Raw genomic sequence first — 24,227 nt, 5'->3', positions numbered from 1 at the left:
TAACTTTGTGGAAAAAACATGACGAATTGTTGACAATGTAGGTTTTGAGCACTATCCCCAGGTTTAAGGCTAGTCCTAGACTAAGACACGTGTTAAAGCTGTCTCAACTGAAAATGACGTTACTGAAAGATCTTAAAATATACCAGTGCAATTGATAAAAAAAAACACACACTCCAATAACGTCTTTTTCTATGCTTTAACATCTTAATTTAACTAGACTTAGTCCTGGCTTTAGCTATGCCTAATGCCTTTAACTATTATAGAAGACATGCAGTATAATTACACTTATATTAACTAATAGACCCTTATTATTAACCATATAATAAACATGGTTATCGTTTATAGTAGCCTATATTTGAATATGCCTGCTTTGAATAATCAATTTGTTGTAAGGGCTCCACCTAGTGGACATTCTAACACAAAACAGGTCTATGCAAATAAAAACATACATTTTTATTTACATATTCAATGAGACTGCGCTCTGATTTAAAATGATTTTCAGATGCATTATTATTAATATTATTATTAACACTTGTGGCAAAAAGGGTAAATAAAATAGCAATAAACCACCTTGTAAGCAAAAATAGTTTATTTCATATTCCGATTGAAACTTTGGCCACAGAGTGCATGTTTTACAAATATTTTGTGAATATTTGTTTGATATGACACACAGACAACACAGTAAGTGCTTCATCTGTCCTTTTAAATTACTATCATACAGATGCTACTCCGCCAATATTTTCCTAAGTTTTGGCATACACCGAAGAGACCCGCAGCTCGGACCCTTCACTAATAAACGAATGTCTTTAAGACACAAAGGACATTGTTTAGAAATTGCACACAGAACCTCTTCTAGAGCGTCTTGAGAAAGCTGGTCTGGGAGTTTTCCACTGGATCCTAGCAGGGTGAAGATGTTTTGAAGCCACCCTTCATCTCTGATTAGGCTGGTTATCCAAGGCTTTGCCATAACACAACCACCCAGAGCCTGCAGACTGAGCCTCCAGAGCTCTCCAGCCTCCTCCCAGTTTTCCAACCAGAGAGCGCTGAACTGTGCAGTGTTAGATGCAGATCCGGACTGGATAGCACTCAGAAGAAATGACAGAACAGCAGAGAAAAATCGCCGCTGGCTGGGTTCTACGGGCTCTACAAAGGTTTGTAATCCATTATTAAACCACCAACAATAAAGCAAAATTCACCCTATTTTATGTTCATAAATAGTTACACATAATAAAAATAAAAAAAAATCACAAAACTTATTTATTAAGAGACCATGCTAAATCCATGCTTTTCATGCAAGAAAGAAAGTTATAGACACGTACCAGTGGATGCTGGTTTCAGTCTGCCAATCATGAGACCCAAAGTGCAACAGTTAGCTGCTAGGACCAAGAGGCGGGGCTTATGAAGAAGAATAGGCAGTGCCTCACTCAGCATCATCTCCAGAGCGACAAAACAAGGATCACTCCTGGAAGAACACACAAAAAAATTTGCATCAAGGTGATTGTTAACAGATTTATCCCATGCTCGGTGTAAAGTTTAACTGCATACCTGACTCGTTCTGGCTCTGTGATAGCAAAATTGAGTAAAGCAGAGCATGCAGTTTCCAGACCAGGATCTCTGCTTACTGTTTTTCCACTTTGACCTCTCAAAGACCCCCAGCCCTTGCTCAGAAAATCCACTAGCAAGGCTGGAGCATCCAGGGAGAGAAGAACCCGTCTCGGTTCATCTTCAGCAGAGAGATGACACAACGCTGGGAGAAGATATCTAAATCAAGCAAGCATGAATGCATGTAAGACATTTTTTTAATGTAAAATACACAGCATGTTTTAAAAGTTTTTAAACGTGCCAAAGCATGACACAATATTGTGTTACCGAAGAGCTGCTTCTCTTGTCCATGTTCCATCTTGTGAATTGTTGTTGATGGACATTTTTGACATCCAATCACTGAGCCCCTTTTCTTTTCTGCCTCCCTTAAAGTGACTTTTGGCATAACCAATAAGACAAGGCAGAAGGGCAATGACATCATCTTTCAAGCATGATGTTTCTTCAGCGAGCCAAGCACAGAGCGAGCGGAAAGTGGCAAACATAAACGGATCATCATAGTGGGCCTGGTCCACCTAAATGATATAGAAGAAAATATTAACAGTTGAATAAAATGCAAAAACGAGACAAATTTAAGCAATTCTCACCTGTTTCAGATAGTAAATTACAGCTGAGAAGGCCTCCTCCAAAGCACCCAAAACCTGCCTGCTCTGCTGAAGACTCAGCCCAGTGATGGCAGTCTGTACCTGGGCAGGATTTGAGACCGCCCCCTGGCTGCACGCCTGCTCCATAGCAGCCTCCATGATACGATAGCAAGCGGTGAGCGTGTGCTGCTGCTGAGGGGACATTTCTGCACCGGGCGGCTCTTCTAGACCCATCCTCACTTCCACGCACGCCCGGTTTACAAGCAGGCAACAGATTTTAGGAGGTCCCACGCACTCCCAGCCATACAGATCCAACAAGCAAGCAGATAATACAAAAACGAGGCCTAAATGGTCTTTGGTAAGTTTGCTTTGAACCAAAGGCCGTAGGGAAGCCCATAGATTACGCACAATTTCTTTAAGTTCCTGGTTTATAGGCTTATCCCCTGGCGGAGGAAGAAACTGTGGTATTTGAGAACACATCTCTAATCTGTCTTCATCTGTGGCCATGCAGAAATTTTGGGAGACAATGCGCAAGAGTTCAAGAAGATCAGATGAGTACTTGGTCCAAGCCTGTGGTCTTATGCTGGACGACAGGAGGTGACCGAGCAACGGGAGTCCTTTGTCACAGCTTAAAGTCTGTTTCTTCAGCACAGCTCTGCAGAGCGCTTGAACAGCACCGCGGGAAAACAGTTGCTCTGGACCTTGTGGCAGAGCACACACAGCGTTGAGAATTTGGTAGCAGTCATATGCCAAAGGTTCATCCAGCATAGAAACACTGGTTTGAGTTGGTTCATCTCCTTTGCTCAACCCTGAGGGATCTGAGCTTGCTTTTTGGCCTGAAGATGTGACTTGGTATGTCTGAGAATCTGTGGTGTTTATATGTCCACTTTCATCATCTCTATTAATAGTCGGAGAACCTGAGCTTTTCTCAGAGGTCCAGGTGGGTCCATTCTCCAGTATGCTCAGAATCAAAGGGACTGTGCCCAGGAGTTGTGGATGAGAAGCCATGTTTGCATCTGTACTGAGGGCGGCAAGCAGAGCAGTACCCAGGGAGATCAATTCATTCGGGGGCAAACCAGAACTATCGCTGCCCCTAAATGCCGTCACCAGAAGGCGTGCCGGCAGATTCAAACCCACTGCCTCAAAGATGCGATGCAGACTCTCATTATCCAGTTGGCCTGCAGGGCACAGCCTTGTGATCTATAAGAGATATCAAGTTATTGTGTTTAATCATTCACAACTAGCATAGAACAAAGTTTGGTGGTATGAGGAGAATGAGATAAGCTATTGTTTACCAGAAGCAGTGCTGCTAAAATGTGGCTGTCATTTTTGGCATGAGTCAGAGCATGAAGACACCGGTCCAGAACCTCCCTTTGAGACTCAGAGAGGCCACAGGAACCTGGTCCATCTGCTACATCCGGCTCCTTATTAGGCGGATGCTGTGGGTTAGGGGCTTCTTCTGGGATGATATGACACCCATTCTCTGCCATTTCCAATGCCAAACTATAAACATCCATCATGTAGAAAATCTATTAATAATTAGTTCAAGTACAAATGCTGTCTTAAAATACCCAATTTTACTGATATTAAAATATACATTAGAATACATTGATAGTTAGATAACGTGTCACAATATGGAAGCTACTTTGGAACTGATAATATACAAGAAGAGGCGTATACAATCAAGTTTAAGATTTTACATCAATTTAAATCACTGCAATGGAACGTTAAATAACTTTAGTTGTAGCATGCTTGATGCATTACAAATGAAGTAAACTGTTAGCGGGTGACAACTTGAGTTGAATCGCAAGCAAAAGCATTCAAATACAAAGAAACCTATGATCTAAGTTACTGTTACATACAATACATTTCTCGGATAAATGTACACAATATACAGTAAACAAACCTGAATTTCGAATAAAGCCGTGTTGGGCATCCACGTTGAATCGACGTAAAGACGGCAAATCTCGCGAGATATTCCGTGGCGTGAACTCCTGCGAAGTGGATTTCAAAATAAAAGTCCTTACAGTCGAAATTTGCACGACTGCATTTTTATGATGTACATTTTACATTTATTCATTTGTCAGACCATGCCGACCTACAGTGCATTAAAAGGTATACATTTTTGCCAGTATGTGTGTTTCCCTGGGTTCGAATCCATAACTTTGTCAAACGTATCAATTTGTGTTAACGTACTTTGGAGATTTTAATCAACGAGTTGCTCCACTATCGCACATTCTTCTTGTTAAAAACATTTATTCATATTTAATGCATTTTGTATTATTAGAAAGATGCCAGTTTAAAAAAATGTTGCGCATGTTGCGGAAATTTACCAATTAATATGCGAAACTATCCATCAATTAAAAATATAAGATTTTAGTTTTTCTTTGACACTTAATTTGTAAGCAGGAACTCGGGAAACAGGAAATGACGAAAAAGAGCTGGATAATGCACCTCTGTTTGAAACAGAAAGCGAGTGGAAGGCGAAAGTACCGTGATTTAGATTTCTAGACTGTTTCTTCTTGAATAAAACTACGGAAAGAACAGGAGCAGCATCATTAGGCGCAGTTGAGTATCTGTACAGACCTTATAGTTAACGCATTGCTTTGAATTTAAAGGCAGAGTCGTTAGGCAGTTCATTCATTTCCTAATTCATTCAGTCACATATGCCCGATATCTGAAGATGGAGCACTAAATCAATTTTAAATATACCATTACATACTCTACGGCTTATTATACCAGGGCTAATACAAACATTAATTTCCGGCAAAAACATATACGTTTGCAACACATCCATTTGAAAGACAAGTAAATGTTGTTATAGTGACGTAAGTAATGTTTCTTGCACCATGCTTTTGACGTAGTGAAACCAGAGACAGATGCACATATTTTATTTTATGTCTAGTTGAAATAAACCATATTTTTCTCTTTTCAGATGTCTGCTTCAATCCCTCAGAAGGGACTGGGTCCGGGTATGCCTGGCATGCCCTCTCAGCAGCAGCAGTCGCAGGCACACATGACCCCTGGACTAGGACCTGGTCAGCCTGGCATGCCTCCACAAAGTGCCCTGCGTGAAATATCTCCAGTCTACCTGTGCCGCATTGGTCAGGAGACCGTCCAAGACATTGTCACACGCACAATGGAGATCTTCCAGATTACACGGGCCACTCAGGTGATTTTTTTTTGTTATGTTTAGGTGTGTGACGTTTGTGCTAGCCTTCTTGCTCAACATCACTACCAGACTGGGTGTGGCTTTCTCAAAATGTGTTGATACTTGTTCGAATCTAGTGAGATCTAGAATTGATAGCTTGTCATTCAAGCGACATGATTCAGGAAAGCTAACCACAAAGTTTACAACCCCGAAACAATGACCTATGTGACGGGGTTAAGTGTGATGTGGTTGAGTTTTCTTGTTCAAAATGGCCAATGCTCTTAATGTGGTGTAGAACAGTGGTTTTCAAACTGGGGGCCGTGAGATGGTGCCAGGGGGCCCCGGTTTTATGACATTTTATGAAATACATTAATTGATCATAAATTCTGTGTAATTAAACCTAAAAAAATAAGGCTACTAACCAAAAGCACTACTTTTTTGTATCATTTAATGTTTTTTTTAATTAAAATGTTGAGTTTTAGAACAGTTTTTTTTCCACAAATTTTCTTTGGGGGGCCGCGAAGGAATGCACCGTACACAAGGGGGGGCCGCACGCTGAAAAAGTTTGGGAACCACTGGTGTAGAAGACTGGGCCACATGGCAGCCATTGAAATAAGTATATTTTAGATTTTTATGGATTAAAATAAATTTTTTGAAAAGTCATCATGTTCCATCTTAATTGTATGTGATGGTGTTGAGTTGTTAAGCTTGACAGTACCCTCCTTGACTCTATAATACACCTAAAAAAATGAATAAAAAGTGTGACACTACTCACCTTCTTTTGCACCTTGCTGTTAAAGAGAGCTGAAAGATGCAACTTCCTGTGAATGATGTTACATATTGGTGAAGTCAAAATTAGTATGGCCGGAGAATGGTTGGCGTGACAGGGTTGAGTTCAGACTGAGTTTAGACTGTTGAGTTCATAAGTTGATTTTTATCAAATATCTTGCATTTAAAAAAATGTTCTCTTTTCAAAAGCAAAGAACACTGTGCACATTTTATTAATTATTTTCCAAGTACAAATTCAGCGAAGAACCATAGAGACATGACAATATGCTTGCTGTAAGACAGAAATAAGATTTTTTTAATGATAAAAATGATTTAAATCCAATAATTATTTGTATTTATTATAAAGGACATACCAAAGTTTTGTGAAAAGCTTTTAACATTTCATTTTGGTAAACCACCACTTAATATAACAGGACTGAATATTACAGAATCCCAGGAATATGACCAGGGACGGATTATGGCGATGATGTGCCCTGGGCACAGATGTCTCAAAGGCCCCCTTTACCAATTTTTTGGGCAACAGCGTTGCACCTGTATGCACAGGGCTCAAGTGTTGGTTCGCCTCTGCCTGTATGCCCCATCATACAGGATTAACAATGGCACTAATACGCGGGGAGAGAATGCACACAATATTCTGCACTTTCACACCACAAATTGGTTTATTTATATCTCACCAGTATCTGTCAACATACTGTACAACATACTCCAAAAAGACGAGCGGAGCTTTTCACTCAAAGTTGAATATTTTTGAACTCTCGACGTTCAGCGCTGAGCGCGAATAAAACCCCAAGCGCCGGTTTTCAGCGCGGACAAAACCCGCTAGCTGCTTGCTTATTTGAAAAACGCAGAGTTTCCATTGGAATCAATTGAAAACATGCGCCGGCCGCGGGCGTAAAAGCTTTGGTGTGTCCAGCCCCTAGCTAAGAACAAAAAAGTTGGTTTAAAAAAAAAAGTTGGTTTAAATTTACCTCAGAGAAAACGCTTCCACCACATCATCAAAATCCAGTTCCCTCACAAGATCGCATTCAATGGCCATTAAAGACGTCCTTGACACATTTTGCTTCTTAGTTCGTTTTTTACTCTTGCCATTAGAGAAAATGAACGTTCTCCTTCACAGTTGCTGACTGGCATGGTGAGGAAAAGCTGTCCTTTTGTGCTTTCTTTTCATTGATCCACTTGGTTGTGGTTTTAAACTCATTTTTGTTTTGGTTTTTGAGTAACCGTCTTCTACGCGTGACTTTTATATTACGCAATGCTTTTCACTTGCCTCTAGATGTCCCTTTCAACAGCGCAGCAATACATTAAAATTATTTATTTGATTTATTTACTAGTTAGTACTTTGCAACTGCAAAAAAAATCACATTATTCCTCAATATTTTTTTTTTTACTGAAAATAAAATTAAAATATTTACTTGAAAAGAATAGACACAGTAAATTTGACAGGGCCCCCTGCTGACCCAGTGCCCTGGGCAAGTGCCCAGTAGGCCCGTGCGTTAATCCATGCCTGAATATGACCCATGTATTCATGTACTAAAATAACATTTTCTACAGTTCAAAAGTAAGTATCTTAATATTTTCTTGATGTTAAATTATATTTAAAATTATCAAAAAATATAATAACACAATAGGAATTAATTTTGAATTAAAAAAACTTATATATATTTGTTCTGCCCTCACAATGGCGTCACTCTTCCCAAAGTTAGACAGACAAACTCTTTCCAACACATAAGCTTGTGGGAGAATGCTGCTTTATTCCACACCACGATGAATATGTCGAAAAACAGAGTGAAACTACAGAAAGGAGATGTAAATACAATAGAACTACTTGGTTATCTCCAAAAACATAACACTAACATGAATTCATTGTATATAGTTCTAAAATAGCTGAAATTCCACATTACTTAGCTTTATAAATGGTAAATTTAACAAACTGAATAAAAAATAATCACAAACTTACAGACAATGCTTTCTACAGAGGATCACAAATCAATGCTGCTTCAAGCTCCTTCTGTGTTGTTCTACATTTGATTGATGCAATTAACTGAATTTAACTGTCCATCATTAAATGTATTTTTTAAAGAAAGCTACTATGTATTAGTATTAAATCAATGGCAAATATTAAAGATTAATGAATGATCCAGAACAATATTAGCATCTAGTAAGCAGGAACTTCCCATATATTATGGGCTCTTATTGACAGATTTTTCTTCATTATTTGGTCTAAGTTATTTTTTAATAGTTTATTTCTCTGTCTGAATAATGTGTTTGGCTCTACTGTAGCTGCCCAACGGTGTGACGCAAAGCCAGGCAGCGTACCAGGACCGCTTTGGAAAGCTGCAGGAGCATCTACGTCAGCTGACGCTTCTTTTTCGTAAGCTGCGTCTTCTGTATGAACGCTGTGTAGAGATGACAACCGACCTACAGGAGTCTCCAGCAGAAGTGAGTTTATAACACAATATATTAAATAAAGTGTGCTACATTCTTTTCTGTTTATTGTTACAACAAACCACACGAAAAGCCATTATTTTGATTATGCAAGTAAGCATTTTAGATGCATTGTACACAAAGTTTTTTATTACAAACATTCAACAAGGCTTTTAAATGATACTGGAGCATAAAATAAAGGGTTAAATGCTGCTGAGTGTGTGACCCTGTTATAAGTGAGGTACATTATGACATCTCTATGAGAGATCCGGGATTAAATTAACTTGCTTCGGTTAAACGTTCATTTTAAGCAGCCTGATGTTTTCATTATCTGTCTATGAATTCAAGCTTAGATAGTCCTGATGGTTTGAATATCCTCATATACATTGTCCTGGTCCCTTTTGAAATTTTCAGTTATCTCATCCAGAAGTTTTCGCAGGTGATATATGATAAATATCAGAATGATATTGATGACCCACACGCCAAACAAGACATAGCGCAGCCAGTTACCATAAACATCTTCAGGATGCATGCAAAATGAAAATCAAACAGAATAAACAGACTGATCATGAAAGTGTACAGGATATTGCTAATATGTTAATCTTTTTATAGTCTTCGGCCACCACCACCAGCTTTGTTGTTTTAGTGCAGTTTTAATGTCCATCCATATTTATTTTTCACTCTTTTTATTAAGATACAAACAGAAAATACAGGAAATATGTACAAAATTCTTCTTCAGGCATCAGTCAGTATTCATTTAGGTTTAAGAGATCCTGCAGTTGCCTGCTATTGCTCAAGTGGAAGGGGAGTTTACCCTAAATACTCGACACTTCAGCTTATACTTTTATACTATACTATACCACATACACATTTCCTGTATTTTCTGGATGTATTCTATTAAAGAGACTGAGAAACGATTATATATGATCACTATAACATTGTAAAAACAACTAATCTAATTCTGGCATGGTGACTTCTGCACAGTACTGTATCTTTAAAATAAATCTAGTATTACTTAAATTAAATTTGGTTTACGTTACAGGAATTTATGCTTCTTCTTTATAATACATCATGGATGGAAGACTTTTTTACAATAGCATAAAAAATGTACTGCTTACCAGGTGTCATGTCTTCACAAAGTAAAGCTGAAATAATAAAAAAGATTAATATGCAAATTACATCCGCTAACAAGATTAAAGTGCAAATTACACCTGCTTAGTCACTTACTGTAATGTTGTTCACAAGCAACCGATATACAGTAATGCACATAGCAAGACCAAACCGTACTTACCACTAACAGTGCAGTCCAACAGCAATAAAGTGTTTTGTCGTGCTAAATCCTTAATATTGTTTAATAGCAGCAGTTGTTAGATGACATGCATAGTACCACCTTAAAAGTAGCGTGCAATGCTATCTCCTTTTCGGAAGTGTTGATTCTGAACATACAGGATGATGTAGTGGTGGTTGTTTCTACCAGCTGTTAAAAATAGTTAGTGGAGGGACGTGCTACACTATCTGTGAAAATTTACTGCACATAGTTGCTAAATGAGTATGAATCACTCATCTGATGTGTTGACACTTCTGACATTGAAGTCCATTTCGGTTCTTTTTTTGTAACAAATACATGTTATAGATACATTTTCTTTGCTGTTTATTGTAATAAGTATTTTCTGTATTGGTGGGACAGCACAGTGACTAAATATTAATGTACAGTGCATTGATAAAATAATGATAGCTACATTTATAGTAGCTTTCTGTCTGGGGAGTAATAGGGACAGCATTAACTTTAAGTTTTTCTGTGTGAGGGCAGTATGTTTTTGAAACAAATACACTGATGAGAAATTTTAAAATGGATACAAGTATATGTGTCCTTTAGCCATTAGTTTTGGATTTTTTACTAACAACCTAACTTTTATAATTATTTGTGCTTTACATGATATTTTTTAGTAATGAAAGTTTAGAATTTACCATGCAGCTGCTTAACAGAAAGTTATAAAACATTTCAAAAAATCAATGTAAAAATCTATTAATCCACAATAATAATCTCGATTGCAATACCAAGATGAATAATCAACAATTATGATTATTTTTGTCACAATCATGCAGCCCTTTTTCAAGATGATCAAAGCTTCAAAAAACACAGAAGTGTTCAAATAACTTCTCTCGACTGTCATATATTTTAAGTGCCTTGAAGACATTTGAAGAGCATTAGATGTCACCGTCATCTGAGCTCTTTATTTACTTCCCTACTTTCCGTTGTTATAGTTGCTACACATGATTTAAAAATTAACATCATAAACTTGAATGCAGGTTAAATTAATCAGTGTATTTTATCTAACAAGTGTTAAAACATGACTAGTTATAGAAGTTTTGTTGTATTATTGAGTGTGCTTATATCCTTGTGCATTCTTCTAGCTGGTTCCTTATGCAGGGGAGGAGACCGCACCTATGAGGGTGGAGCCATGTAGCCCAGCGGTTATCCAGGAAAGACAAGAAGTTCTCGAGGTTTGTTTCATATCCTCATTCATTATTACTCGATGACAGGGTTCCACTAGGGCTGGGCAAAAAAAAAAGATTTTTCAATTAATCGTTTTTTTTTAAATGTGATTGATTCAAAATCTATTCTCAAAGAGCAGAATCTATTTTTTTCTTTCATATTTATTTCTGCAAACATTGAACGTAAGATAAACGTTAATCTAATTAATAGTCTTCTTCACTAGATGTCACCCTCTTTTTTGCCTTGCACGATGTTACCAAGGAGCGAGAGGCGAGCCTGTCATTCATTCATTCAGTGCTTAAAATGGCAGTTTCAGGTGCTTTGTCGACGTTGATGTCACCTTCACATGAAAAGTCAGAAGTATGGAAGCATTTTAGATTTCACAAACAAGACGACAACGACGATAGTGTTGTGGCTTTTAATTTCTTTTCATTAATTAACCACTTGTAAACCGCTTTTCACTGTTCTTTTTTATTAATATAGTATTTGTATTAAATCTATATTGATTGAGTTGAATCGAGAATCGAGTATAAAAACCGACCACAGAACCGGAATCGAAAATTGAACCGAGAATCGAAACCGAATTGATCTGGAACATCTGAATCGATACCCAGCCCTAGTTCCCACGGATCGTTGAAATCCTTGAAAGTTTGTGAATCTGGGGGAAATAATTCAAGGCCCTGGGAAGTGTTTGAAAATATATATGCAAAAGATACAGGTCATTGAAAGTACTTGAATCTATTTTATGCAAGAAGTTTTCTGGAAAAAAAAACATATTATTCCCTGTGTAGTGTAGGATAATATCATAAAAAGTCTAGACTTGTTAAGCACACGTGCTAAACTTTAAATGCTTATATCTTCTGTATGTAAATGTTGATTCATACCAAAATGCTTTTTTGTATAGTTGTGTTTGACACATGAAAACGTCTTGGGTTACGTAGGTAAGGGTGCTTCCTCACCTGCCTTATTTAGTTTGGTTAAAGCGTCCCAGAGTTCGATAGCTCACTTGGTGCGGTTCGTTTGGGCAGGTGTGAATGCAGCAATCGAACTCGGGTGCACATCAAAAGTGGACCAAACAAGCGGACTGAGAGCTCCTTAAAGAGGTGGTCTCGGTAAGCTTTCAAGCGAACTCTAGAGCGGTTCGTTTGTGGTGAGAACACGATCCGAGATTATTATTATATGGATTATTATTCCATTATTTGGACTAAAGAGAATAATTTAAACAGATAGCATAAAACATCTCGGTTTGTTCTAAATTGTTCTTTTAAAACTAGTATCAGGGTTATGCACAGTCAGTTAGCATGGCTTCATGTAAGAAGCAGAATTCAGTATTCTCTTATTAAATTCTTAAAAAATATAATTATTACAAAAGTACCAGAAATTATTTATAATAGGTTGAGTTTTTTTAGTGACGTTCATACTTATTCCACTCGCCAAATTAGGGGTGGAACAAAAATCGATTAGATGCATTCCACAAATGTCAAGAATCGATTCTTAAATGTCAGTTTACAAAATAATAACGTGATGTTATCAGAACCAAAAGCTTACACGAGCAGGAGAGAAAGAAATAAACAAATACATCTAGAACAGCCTTGTTTGACTAATTCTAAACGGCAAGAAAACAAGATACACTTTGGGATGGTCTTCCTCTGGCCTTTCTCTGTTCAGTAAATGGCAGGGAGAAACAGCGCATTTAATGTACTGACTGTGCTAATAGCGTTTCCCTAAACCATTCGCTGACTGTTTAGACATAACATGAATATACTTCTGTAAATAACTGTGGATAATGATGATGCTAGACGCTTAATGTTAGTCAGTTTGTGGAAGTTAATGCCGGTTAACATATAGAATTAATGTGTCACGTTTAATTACTATTTTTACTGGTTTCAATGTCTTACAACAGAAACAGAACATATGTATATAAGAATTACATTATTGTTCACTTAGTTGCATTAAAGTACAGTATATGACAGTTTAGAGACTAATAGCAAATGCGCAAACACTAGCCTGGCTTTGAAATGTGACGTAATGATGTCACAAATATGCTAATTAGTATGTCAAGAATCGATTCAGAATCAAATCTGGACCTTAAGAATCGATTCTGAATCGGTTCATAAGGGTCCAAGCGATTCCCACCACTATTGCCAATCAAGTGATGGGCGTTTTTTGTTACCTGTCTGTCGAACAAAGCGAGTGAGTGAGTGAGTGAGTGAGTGAGTGAGTGAGTGAGTGAGTGAGTGAGTGAGTGAGTGAGTGAGTGAGTGAGACCAGGGGTTCTCAACCTTTTACAAGCTGGGCCCCCCCAAAGAAGGTTCAGTGGAGTTGGGCCCCCTCACACCCATCATAGATAGATAGATAGATAGATAGATAGATAGATAGATAGATAGATAGATAGATAGATAGATAGATAGATAGATAGATAGATAGATAGATGTGTGTTTTCAATATTAAAGTTTAGGCAATATGCAAGTGTTCGTGTGTGTGGCTATGTTGAGAGACGTATCGGGGGGACAGGGGCTAATCAGTCGGGACAATACAGTTAGGCACAATCTTTAATAAAACCAAGAAAATAATTATTTTGCAGACAATTCAGATTTTATTTTAATACAAAATGATTGTAGTCCTTCATGTGTGTGTGTGTGTGGTTTTTAGTTTTGGTTTTAAGTGTAGCTACTGCCTAGCAGTTAAAAAAAATACTGGCTTGGGCTGAGATATGATCTAATCTTAAAAAAAGTGGAATTAGTCTTTAAAAAAACTGTTGGGGTTTTGTTGTAAAGGCCTATGTTAATCGAGATTGATGATAACAGACTAACCAGAGCTGGCACAAGCGAACATGTCAAGTTGAGAGACTTATCGGTGGGACGGGCTAATCAGTCGGGACTTAGGCACAATCTTTAATAAAACCAACAAAATAATTATTTTGCAGACAATTCAGATTTTATTTTAATACATAATGATTGTAGTCCTTCTTTCCTGTGTGTGTGTGTGTGTGTGTGTGTGTGTGTGTGTGTGTGTGTGTGTGTGTGTGTGTGTGTGGTTTTTAGTTTTGGTTTTAAGTGTAGCTACTGCCTAGCAGTTAAAAAAAATACTGGCTAGGGCTGAGATTTGATCTAATCTTAAAAAAAAGTGGGATTAGTCTTTAAAAAGTCTGTTGGGGTTTTGTTGTTAAGGCATATGTAAATCGAGATTGATGATAACAGACTAGCGAGAGCTGGCACAAGCGAATTTGTCAAGAGACTAGAGTGAATGGAGAGCTACAGTTGAAAGAAAAACTATGTGAACCCTTTGGGCTTACTTGGATTTCTTCATAAATTGGTCATAAAATATGTTCTGATCTTCGTCTAAGTCACAACAATAGAGAAACACAGTCTGCTTAAACTAATACCGCACAAACATTATATGTTTTCATGTTTTTATTGAACACTTAATTACACTAAAACAAGGACACCCTAAAATAAAGCGTAACCAAACTTTGTATATTTCTGTAACAGAAAGTGAGGCAGAAAAACCATGAGATGAAGGTGCTAATGGACCAAATGAGGAACCTCCTTTGGGATGTCAATGCCATGCTTACCATGCGAAAATGACACTTTCCGTGAAACATCTGGCCAGCTTCTGTGAATTTTGATTACACAACATCACACAATTCTGGTGCTGTTGCACAATCATCCGAGATTATAGCTGACTTCCTTTTATTTACTGCTTGTGCTAAAATATTTCATCAAACACGATGAGTTTTTGGTCTTGCCTCATTGACAGTATTTAATCCCAAAGCTCTGATTAATAGCTGTGTTATCAATGCACTGAATTAGGATAAGTTTCAAGTAGTGTGAATGCCATGCCATGATGTGAGCTGGTTGTTTTTTTACTTGATGACTTTGTAAAAAATAGTGCTTACACTATGATCCTTTGTGTTGCATATTACATTTGCGGTCCTTGGGTAGAGTGTGCGGGTGTGTTTTTCTTAGAGTTCCACATTACACTCCCGATCCCTTACTTCAGTGTAAGGGGTCCTCTAAAAATATTCAAATGAACTATTGATTTTACATCTTTTTTTTGTGTTGTTGTTGTGGTTGTTGGCGGACTTAATGAATTTAAAGGGGCCGTGAATTGGTCGATTTTATTGCTTTATGACGTTGATTGTTGTCTACTTATGCATTTCGCGTTGTTTTTACATTCAAAAACATCAAAAGCAATAAGTAATAGGCTATTTTGTAACATGGATTAATGGCTGTCTTGAGAAATGGTTCGTTTGAAGGGGCGGGCCGCATTGAAGACCTGAACGTAAACACCCACTGCTATGATTGGACAGCTTCATTCCCCGTCATTACATGTAGGGAAATGTTTTTAAAACATTAATGTGATAAAAATAGCAGCCGAACACAAATATGTTTGAGACACAAAAGATTCTGGGTGCTAAACATGATACACATAAATGACAATACGTATATTAAAGTAGAAACAAAACTCGACGTGACTAAATTACCGTATAAAACACAGTAAGCGGGCATCCGAATCTAAACTGCGGCTAATAAATCCTTATCAATAACTTTGTATATTTCTATTGTGCTTGTGAGGTTGCTTTTACATTCACGTAATGTTAAATACCACAGTTATATGATAAAAAATAAGCTTTGTTGAGTGTTTGACCTTTCAAACGCAACTTGCCTAAGTTACCGTATACAACACAGTAAACGGGCATCAGAATCTAAACTGCGGTTGATAAATCCTTCCTTATAACTAACTTTGTATATTTCTACCTTTAAATTACAGTCGTATTGTTAAGTGTTGTACCTTTATTAATCGTTTAATGTTTTTAGTAAATTAAAACAGTCAACAAACGTATTTAGACACGGATGTTACAACAGGACACATCAAGCAATCTCTTTTAACAAAGCAATAGTGAAACGCAGTAACTTAAATAAAGTAAAATGTCTTACTGTGAATTATACTGCTGTGTCATTGTTGTCAGATCCAATATAAGTGGTGCTTCTGACTGAGCCTCTCTGCAAATCCAGCATCGACTTCTTTACAAGTGAATCCATGTCCACAACGTTAACAAACGCTCCCCACACGAGCTGGAACTTCTTCAAAAGCAAACTTTATCCACGCATATTGCTAATGTTAGGTTCCAAGCCTCCGAATTGAAGTATTTAGCTTCTGTGTTGTTCCCATGGTTGTTCCCACGCGGTTCTTTCAAAACCGAAAAGGCGTTTCCATGGTATCATAACAGATCACCGCGTCAAAATAAAAGTCTCTCAGAAAAAATGTATTTAAAAAGTCATTTTGGTTAAATTTGTCAATCTTTAAAGACATGTTTACTTACTGAGACACACGTGTCACGCGAAGCTGTGGGCGGGGCTACAAAAGTAGACTTGTCCTTTTGGTTATGGGGAGGTGTTTCAATTCTACTTTGACGTCATAGATTTCCGAATTTTAGACTGGAGTTTTTAGCTGGCTTGGTGCCAAAGACGGTTATATTTCAGTAGCACGGACGTTTTCAGTTCTGAAACTTGCAGGATGTTCATTTAAGTATGATGACCTCTTATATAACAAATTATCAAGTTAAAATTGAGTTTTTGATTAACCGCTCCTTTAACAGGGTTTCCGCGAGGTTGTAAAAGGTAGTAAAAGGTAGTAAATTAAATTATGCCAAATTAAGGCCAGTAAAAAGTAGTAAAAAGTAGTAAGCGTCATCTGACGAGGTAGTAAATTTTCGATTGCCTTTTGTAATGTTATGATGCCTGGAAATTAGTTCAAATCACCTTGCATATCTGGGCAAATAATCAAAGATCTTTCGTCTCTCGGATGTGATCAAAGCCTGGAGTGGAGCCAAATCACGTTCCTCTCTCCGCTGTAAGCGTTCTGTAATCACTACGGACCGGATCCACTTCGGGTTTTTTGACTGTATCACGTTAAGCTGAGGTCAAACTTTGTCAGCTAGCATGGACAAACTTATAATGCAGGAAGGCTCCGATGTTTTGAAGATCGATAAAGGTGTAAAAGACGATTGACTTGGCTTAGCGAAATAATGAAGATTGGCAAGCCTTTCAGTTCGTGGGATAAGACAACCAAACAGGTAATTGCGTGTCTTTGCACAGTATGACTAACGTAAGGGGTCCTGTATTTTGGGGGTAAATGATTTCTCACGTTACTGATCATCCGCGGCACGCTTTTTAATGCTATGCTGATATAGCCAGTGGCTGGTACAACGGGTTTGTTTAACTCGTGGGTAAACTTCATGTGGATCCACAAGAACCAAGAGGCAGATGACATCCAAATCCTGTTAGAGCGATTGACGAGGATAAGAGGAGACTGCTTCCGAAATGCTCTCGCGGGACTTTGATGTCATCCACCTGTCGGTTCCTGCAGTTGCATTTACTGTGGTCACAAAAACGTAACATTTGTACATATATTTAAGCACAGCAGTTTAAAAACAGGTGATTTTAAACCATTCAAACACAAACAACAGTGCGTCCGCTGTTTCTGTGTCAGAGGAGCACGCTAGCCGCACATTCGTTTCTCATTGAGCTTGTGTTGTACGTATTTTTGCCGCTTTATTGGCCTTAAATAACACACATGCGTCAAAATCCCGTCTTTGCAAATATCCTCATATAAACACGACCATTTAGGTCTTAAGAGAAAGTAAACAGCAGAAACATTGCGCATAAAATAGCACATCAGCGCTGCCTCTATTGTAACATAATATTTTGTTGATAAAGGTACAGTCATTCAATTAACAACTGTCACTATGGTTACTGACATCCTGTGCGAATTCTACACGAGTTTGACTCGAGTTACTAATTCAATGTTGCCAGATAGAGTTGATGGTTTCCAGCCCAAAAGTGTTCCAAAACCCGCCCAAACGCACAAAAAACCGCCCAAAATATTTAAATCAACATTTTGGTTTAATTTGATTAGCATTTAGTTATTTTAACTTACACAATTAATGCAACATACTATAGCTAGCGACACCAGAACAGAACCACACTAGCAAAATGACATAACTTGTTCACAACAGCTACATTATGCTCCCTCGCCCACATGCACAATGCACTTTTACAGCGTATATTTAAGTGTTTTATGATTATTCAAATACCCAATTCGTTAATAACGTTTTTTATCTATTTATATTATTATTAATAATGTATTTTTACTCTTGATAAATAGGTGTGTGTGAGAGAGAGATCGTAAATAGGCTTACCTTAAGCAGTAAATGCAGAACAATAATAATAGGCTGTTGGTTGTGCGTTAACTTGCAAGGAAGCTGAAGAACACTGTGAACATCTGAACTTTTCAGAACTATGTACAGTCTGGCTGAAGTTCATGGTTCCACAATTGACTAAATGACTGCCGAACATTGCGTTCTGTTCACCTGAAATGCTCCGATAATTCATCCACGGCTCAAACACGTGTAATTGATGTCCGTTTCTCACTCCAGCTGCCCCCTGCGGAGGTCGCGTATGCAGGGTGCATACGTCATCAAGCCTGGTTTATTTTAGTTAACTGACCATTACATTCGCAAGGTATAAGCATATTACAACAATTTACTATTAACTAAGAATAAAAGTCAACTTTATAACTGTTAATATTCTAAAACAAGACTAATCGATTCTAATACGTCGATGACGTATATGGAGCCTAGAAATGCGACCTCCGGAGGCTGCAGCATTCGCATTGAGACACGGCCGATGTGTGACAAGCAACGTATACGTTGCAATCCGAAATCCGTGTTGCAGAATTTGCAGTGCTATTTTCCGATTTAAAAGGCATTATCCATTTTCTTCAGGCCCGGGTCACTCTCCAACTCCTATCTGTACAGTAACATCTTGATTTCCCGCTGAGAGAGCTGGCTGGCTGCTATCACTTGTGATTGGCTAAACGCGGACTCATCATCGGCGTGGCGTCAACACAAACACATGCAGTGGGCGTGTGTTTAGTAACGTCATGAAATACATGCACATTTGGGTTTTTGTTAAATAATTAGCCTATAAAATCCACGTTTCAAACCCGCCCAACTGATCCCAAACCAGCCCAATTTTTGCACAACCGCCCAAGCCAATTTTTACCCGCACAATCAAATTCAAAACCGCCCAATTGGGCGGGAACCCGCCCAATCTGGCAACACTGTACTCGTTCAGGGTTTATATTCATACACATAACCTTACTGTATTAGAACTGTGACTGTAAACTGTTGTGTGAACAGAACAGACCCTGGATTATTCGTTTATGGGTACTGAATAATATGATATTAAAAAGTTGTATTTGTTCACATTAGTAAATGCATTATATAACATGAACAAACAATGAAAAATATAGAGTATATAATCATTAATTAATTTTTGTTTATGTCATTACAGTAATTGACGGTGGTTCATGGTGCATTCACTAATGTTAACAGTTTCAACTTTGATTAAAAAATGATTAGTAAATGCTAAAATAAATACATTTACAATTAATAAATAATTAATAAAAGATTAATTAAAGGTGGTGATATTCATGTTTTCTTTTTATACAGTATAGTGAGTTATTTAGCTGTTTCGCCTTAATCTGAAATGCCCTGCAAACTACAGCTACCTATATGCCACATGAGACTTCAATATGGAATTTATTAAAATCTCCCCTTAAAATGCTATTGGTCTCGCCTACATAGTGTTAGGTAAAGGAATATGACTTGGCCTGAAAAATATTTCAGTCAGAAGAATTTTTTCACTTTAATTCTTTTTTTGTATGTTATATATGTCAAAATCTGTGTAAATAATAGAAAGGTCGCTGATTAACACTTGCAATTCAGTGTCGTGATGGTTTTAAAAAATATTCTGAAGGTAGTAAAAAAGGTAGTAAAAAGTAGTAAATTTTACTTAAGGATTTCTGTATAAACCCTGTTTAATACATTTTATACAAAATAAAAAACAACTTTGTCAACTCTTGTCATTTCTGTCAGGAAAAGGAAATACATCAAACCTTTATCCATCTAAAATAACACAGAGACACTTTGCATTTCATTATTATTTTATTGGTCATATAATTTTCAGTTCATGTAATCAGTCCGTTGCTTGGTGGTGGTGACACATCACCACGTAACGCTACAAACTCTTCTCCAATGAAACGGCAGCAGGAATGATAGACAAATCTGCGATTTTTTTTTTTTATCTTGTATGAAGTCATACATAGAGAACCGGTCATATATATCCCCATCCTGTCCACTGATTGGCCACCACAAGCCAGCAGGGAGGTTGAATCCACCCAAAACCAGAAGCTGAAGTCGTCAGGATCTTTCTGTTTTAGTGAGATCTCTCCACCAGTGTCTGTATCAGTCTGTGACCTGTCTCCAGTCTAAACCAACTAACTCAGACGCGCTCCAGGTCTTTGTACTTCTTGCGCAGAACAGACACGTGGTCCTTGAAGAGAACGGGGTCCAGGCGAAATTGAGAGTGCACGAGGGGCATGTAGCCGAACCAGCTTGCAAAGGCGTTAACACACTCTTGCCTCTGGGTAAAGTGCTCAGGGTTCGCCCATGGGGCCATCTTTGTGCCCTAAGATGAGACAGAAAAATGCATCACCCATAACATGAAAATACGTTTGCTGTAGAAAAGACAAGACCGTCTCTGTTTCTTTTCACCTGCAGAATCGGCATCTCTTTGTACTGCTTCCTCTGCGCCACTTTAATGGGTGGCAGGTGTGTCACAGCGGAGACCAGGAAATTCATCAGGATATCATCACAGTTAGAGGTGCGATCCACCAGCGCACGCAGGGAGGAGGGCAGGTAGTGAGTGAACAGGTGATGGTAATACCTGTAAGACATAAAGATGTTGGCACATAATCCAAGAGCACCGGTCATATTTGAAGGCTCGATCGAGCGTGACAGAAATGATGTTAAAACGAGGCAGGTTAAGTCAACTCAAGTCAATTACCTGTGATAGAAGGCTGCTCCAGTGAGGACAATGGAGTACTCATTGGTCCATTTAGAGGTGTAGCCCCAGGCTCGTTTAACAGGGTCCCAAAAATGGCTTCTGGGAGGGTAGCCAACAATCCTCTCAGGGAAACTCCGCCACACGTGGAAAGCAAAATTGATCTGCGAGTGCCAGATTATAGAGGAAAAACATAAATTAGCTAAATGGTGTGGCTATTTTTAACCAGTTTTGTCTGTTTCCTGTTGGACTCACTATTTCCATGTTTACCCAATGGTTCATAAAGGAATAGTTGTCATCATTATGGATGAATTGTGTTTTTTAATTTGGCATTATTTAAATGGTAAAACCTATCTCTATTTTTTGTGATCTAGTCTGTGAAAAACCCAACTTAAAGGGACGGTTCACCCCAAAAATGAAAATTCTGTCCTCATGTTGTTCTAAACCTGTATGATGAACACAAAAGAAGAAATTTTGATAAATAATGGTAAGCACACAGTTGATTGTAACCACTGAATTCCATCGTTTTTGTTTTTCCGTCATATATCCCTTACAAGGATTAGTCAATTTTCTTAAAAAAAAAAAAAAAATCCACCACCATGTCATCCACAATGTTGAAAGAAAATATGTTTTTTGAGGAAAACATTCCAGGATCTTTCTCATTTTAATGGACTTTAATGGACACCAACATGAAACAGTTTTAATGCAGTTTAAAATTGCAGTTTCAAAGGACTCTAAATGATCCCAAACGAGGCATAAGGGTCTTATCTAGCCGAAACGATAAAAATATGCACTTTTAAACCACAACTTCTTGTCTATCTCTGGTCATGTGATGCGCCAGCACGATCTCACACAATACGTCATCACGTCAAGAGGTCACGGATGACGTATGCAAAACTACGCCCCACTTGTTGTTTACAAGTGTGGAGAAAGAGGACCGTTTTGACGCTGTTGTATGTTGAATGATACTAATTAAAGTCTTTGTGTCAGTTTATTGTTTAAAATGGTCCGCAAATGTGCTTTTGATATATCTAACACGTGACCTTTCCACTGCATTACGCAATTACGTGAGGTCGCGCTGGCGCGTCACAGGACCGAAAATAGACGAGAAGTTGTGGTTTAAAAGTGCAAATTTTTTATTTTTCTTGTCAAAAATGACAATCGTTTCGCTACATAAGACCCTTATGCCTCGTTTGGGATCATTTAAAGTCCTTTGAAACTGCAATTTTAAACTGCATTACAACTGTTAAGTGTTGGTGTCCATTAAAGTCCATTAAAATTAGAAAAATCCTGGAATGGTTTCCTCAAAAAACATAATTTCTTCTCAACTGAACAAAGCAAAACATCAACATTTTGGATGACATGGTGGTGATTAAATTATCTGGATTTTTTTAAAGAAAATGTACTAATCCTTTAAGTCATATTTTGTTATTTACCAATTTCTACAAAAAATCATCCTACATCATGTAAATAACATTTTGTTAAAGGGGACAAATCATGAAAATCTGAGTTTTTCCATGTTTTTAGTGCTATAATTGGGTCCCCAGTGCTTCTATCAACCTAGAAAATGTGAAAAAGATCAACCCAGTAACTTAGTTTTGGTAAACCATTCTTGCAAGCATGTGAAAAATTAGCTCATTGAAATTTGGCTGATGTCAGAAGGGGATAATACTGGCCCTTAGGGCCAATCTCACTTCTCTGTCTTAGGGGTAAGACAGATCGTTCCTCTAAAAAATGAGACAATACTCAATTACTGTTTGCATCACCTTCCCTTGCCGCTAACTGGCTGCTACGTCAACAAAGGCGATAAGCGTTGACATAAACTAAGAAGATGCCGTCGTATCCGGTTGTGGTATCGATTGCCTGAGCTGAGCTTGACAAATAGTGCATAACTTAGCTGCTAGCTAGCGGCTTGACTAGCGAGTCAAAACAAAAACATTACAATTAAAACCGCTTGAACATTTTATTAAAAGTATCATAAACATGAGTGTCAAAATATAATATCAATAGGCTTCATGCCCAGCTGCACTACTTCCTGAACTTCAGCCAGCTCCTTGTTTCCTGTCTGCCATTATTGGACAAACTGATTAATCCAGGTGTGTCTGATTATTGTTATTGTGACTACTGAGGTCAGGCACACCTGGATTAATCAGTTTGTCCAATAATGGCAGACAGGAAACAAGGAGCTGGCTGAAGCCCAGGAAGCAGTGCAGCCGGGCACAAAGCCTATCAAACTGCCGAAAATAATGTTTCTTTCATTTGTTACGTTCCGCCATAAAAAAATCTTGATGCCGGTACTCCTGCGAAATTCTTACGTTAACTTTTACCCCTCTCTTTCAAGTGTGGTCCTTATCACACTTCGTTTCAAGGGCTATGTATCCCTACGCCACTTCCCCTCACATGAACGCGCCAAACCGAGAGGGAGGGGTAAGGGGAAGTGGTAAGACAGAGAAATGAGACGCACCCCTAATCTGCACTATCCAACCATGGCACTACCATTTAGTGCAGAGATCAGCTCATTTGCATTTAACAAGACACACCCAAAAATGGCACATTTTTGCTCACACCCACAAAGTGGTCATTTTAACATGTTATAATAAATTATTTATATGGTATTTTGAGCTAAAACTTCAAGTATTGGAACTGGAGATACCAAAGATTAATATGAAATCATATTCCATCACCGTGGATTTCACAGACAGAGTTACGTTTTAACTAACAAACAAAAAAACTTTCAAAGGTCATTTAAGTGAGATCTAAAATGGGGGTTGAATTTAAGCAGGATGAAGATTAAACATCTTACCTCACTGGTCAACAGAACGGTGTCCTCATCCAGGCTCAAAACAGCCTCTGTCTCAATAGCTGCATGAGGAAGGAAACGACTGCTCGTCTGTCAACAGAAAAAAAAAAGTGTGTGAGAAATGAGACAGAGATGCTCGCAGAGACAGCATGAATGTGCTCTCGCTTGTATACTCACTTTTCTTCTGCCATCTGTGACGCTAAGGGGCACTGGCATAGGTGGCCATTTATTCCGGTGAGGGGGCGGCTTTTCACTGTTCCACAAGATTATGATCTGACAAGAACCCATACAAGAAAACATACAGTCACAACATGAACTCCAGAATGATGGTTAAAATGACTTTTTGGTGGCTTTTGTCTTTGACACTGTTTACAGCTGATATTAAAATCTGTCTCGATTACTGGCGGTCAAATCATAAGAGACAAAAACCCAGCTAAAGTCATTTTTGTAATTGACTGTTTTCTTAATAAAA

The 24,227-nt window shown here is 38.1% G+C and overlaps 3 protein-coding genes across 5 annotated transcripts in view; 1 reads left to right on the top strand and 2 right to left on the bottom strand.

Moving 5' to 3' along the window:
* Positions 1 to 571: 571 nt before the first annotated feature.
* ncdn (neurochondrin) lies at positions 572 to 4,235 on the bottom strand. 2 transcript variants are annotated; one of them, XM_055218995.2, is made up of 7 exons: positions 4,090 to 4,235; positions 3,479 to 3,686; positions 2,187 to 3,383; positions 1,870 to 2,114; positions 1,546 to 1,761; positions 1,320 to 1,462; positions 572 to 1,143 (listed from the first exon to the last, which is right to left on the bottom strand). In XM_055218995.2, exons 2-7 carry the CDS (start codon positions 3,671 to 3,673, stop codon positions 725 to 727), a joined length of 2,415 nt encoding a protein of 804 aa, XP_055074970.2. In that variant the 5' UTR covers positions 3,674 to 3,686; positions 4,090 to 4,235; the 3' UTR covers positions 572 to 724. The 2 variants fall into 2 exon arrangements, with proteins under 2 accessions (XP_055074970.2, XP_055074969.2); XM_055218994.2 differs by having other exon boundaries at positions 3,479 to 3,712; positions 4,090 to 4,134.
* A 357-nt stretch (positions 4,236 to 4,592) lies between these two features.
* Positions 4,593 to 14,985, top strand: LOC129454468 (mediator of RNA polymerase II transcription subunit 30). Of its 2 annotated transcripts, none has more exons than XM_055219002.2 (5): positions 4,593 to 4,750; positions 5,119 to 5,355; positions 8,404 to 8,562; positions 10,963 to 11,052; positions 14,536 to 14,985. In XM_055219002.2, exons 2-5 carry the CDS (start codon positions 5,119 to 5,121, stop codon positions 14,629 to 14,631), a joined length of 582 nt encoding a protein of 193 aa, XP_055074977.1. In that variant the 5' UTR covers positions 4,593 to 4,750; the 3' UTR covers positions 14,632 to 14,985. The 2 variants fall into 2 exon arrangements, with proteins under 2 accessions (XP_055074977.1, XP_055074978.1); XM_055219003.2 differs by lacking the exon at positions 4,593 to 4,750 and adding an exon at positions 4,785 to 5,011.
* Positions 14,986 to 20,038: 5,053 nt separating this feature from the next.
* LOC129454464 (exostosin-1c) overlaps positions 20,039 to 24,227 on the bottom strand; it is a 71,316-nt gene continuing 67,127 nt past the window's right edge. The window contains exons 8-12 of the mRNA XM_055218996.2: positions 23,933 to 24,028; positions 23,759 to 23,845; positions 20,959 to 21,119; positions 20,667 to 20,838; positions 20,039 to 20,580 (exon numbers count right to left, since the gene is read on the bottom strand). Of these exons, the coding sequence (XP_055074971.1) occupies positions 20,395 to 20,580; positions 20,667 to 20,838; positions 20,959 to 21,119; positions 23,759 to 23,845; positions 23,933 to 24,028 (702 nt within the window). The 3' untranslated portion in view covers positions 20,039 to 20,394. The remainder of the gene's footprint in view (positions 20,581 to 20,666; positions 20,839 to 20,958; positions 21,120 to 23,758; positions 23,846 to 23,932; positions 24,029 to 24,227) is intronic.

This window comes from Misgurnus anguillicaudatus, chromosome 20 (assembly GCF_027580225.2).
Source record: "Misgurnus anguillicaudatus chromosome 20, ASM2758022v2, whole genome shotgun sequence".
NCBI lineage: Eukaryota > Metazoa > Chordata > Actinopteri > Cypriniformes > Cobitidae > Misgurnus > Misgurnus anguillicaudatus.
The sequence above is the reverse complement of the archived record's forward strand: the minus strand, read 5'-3'. Positions and strand labels throughout refer to the sequence as shown.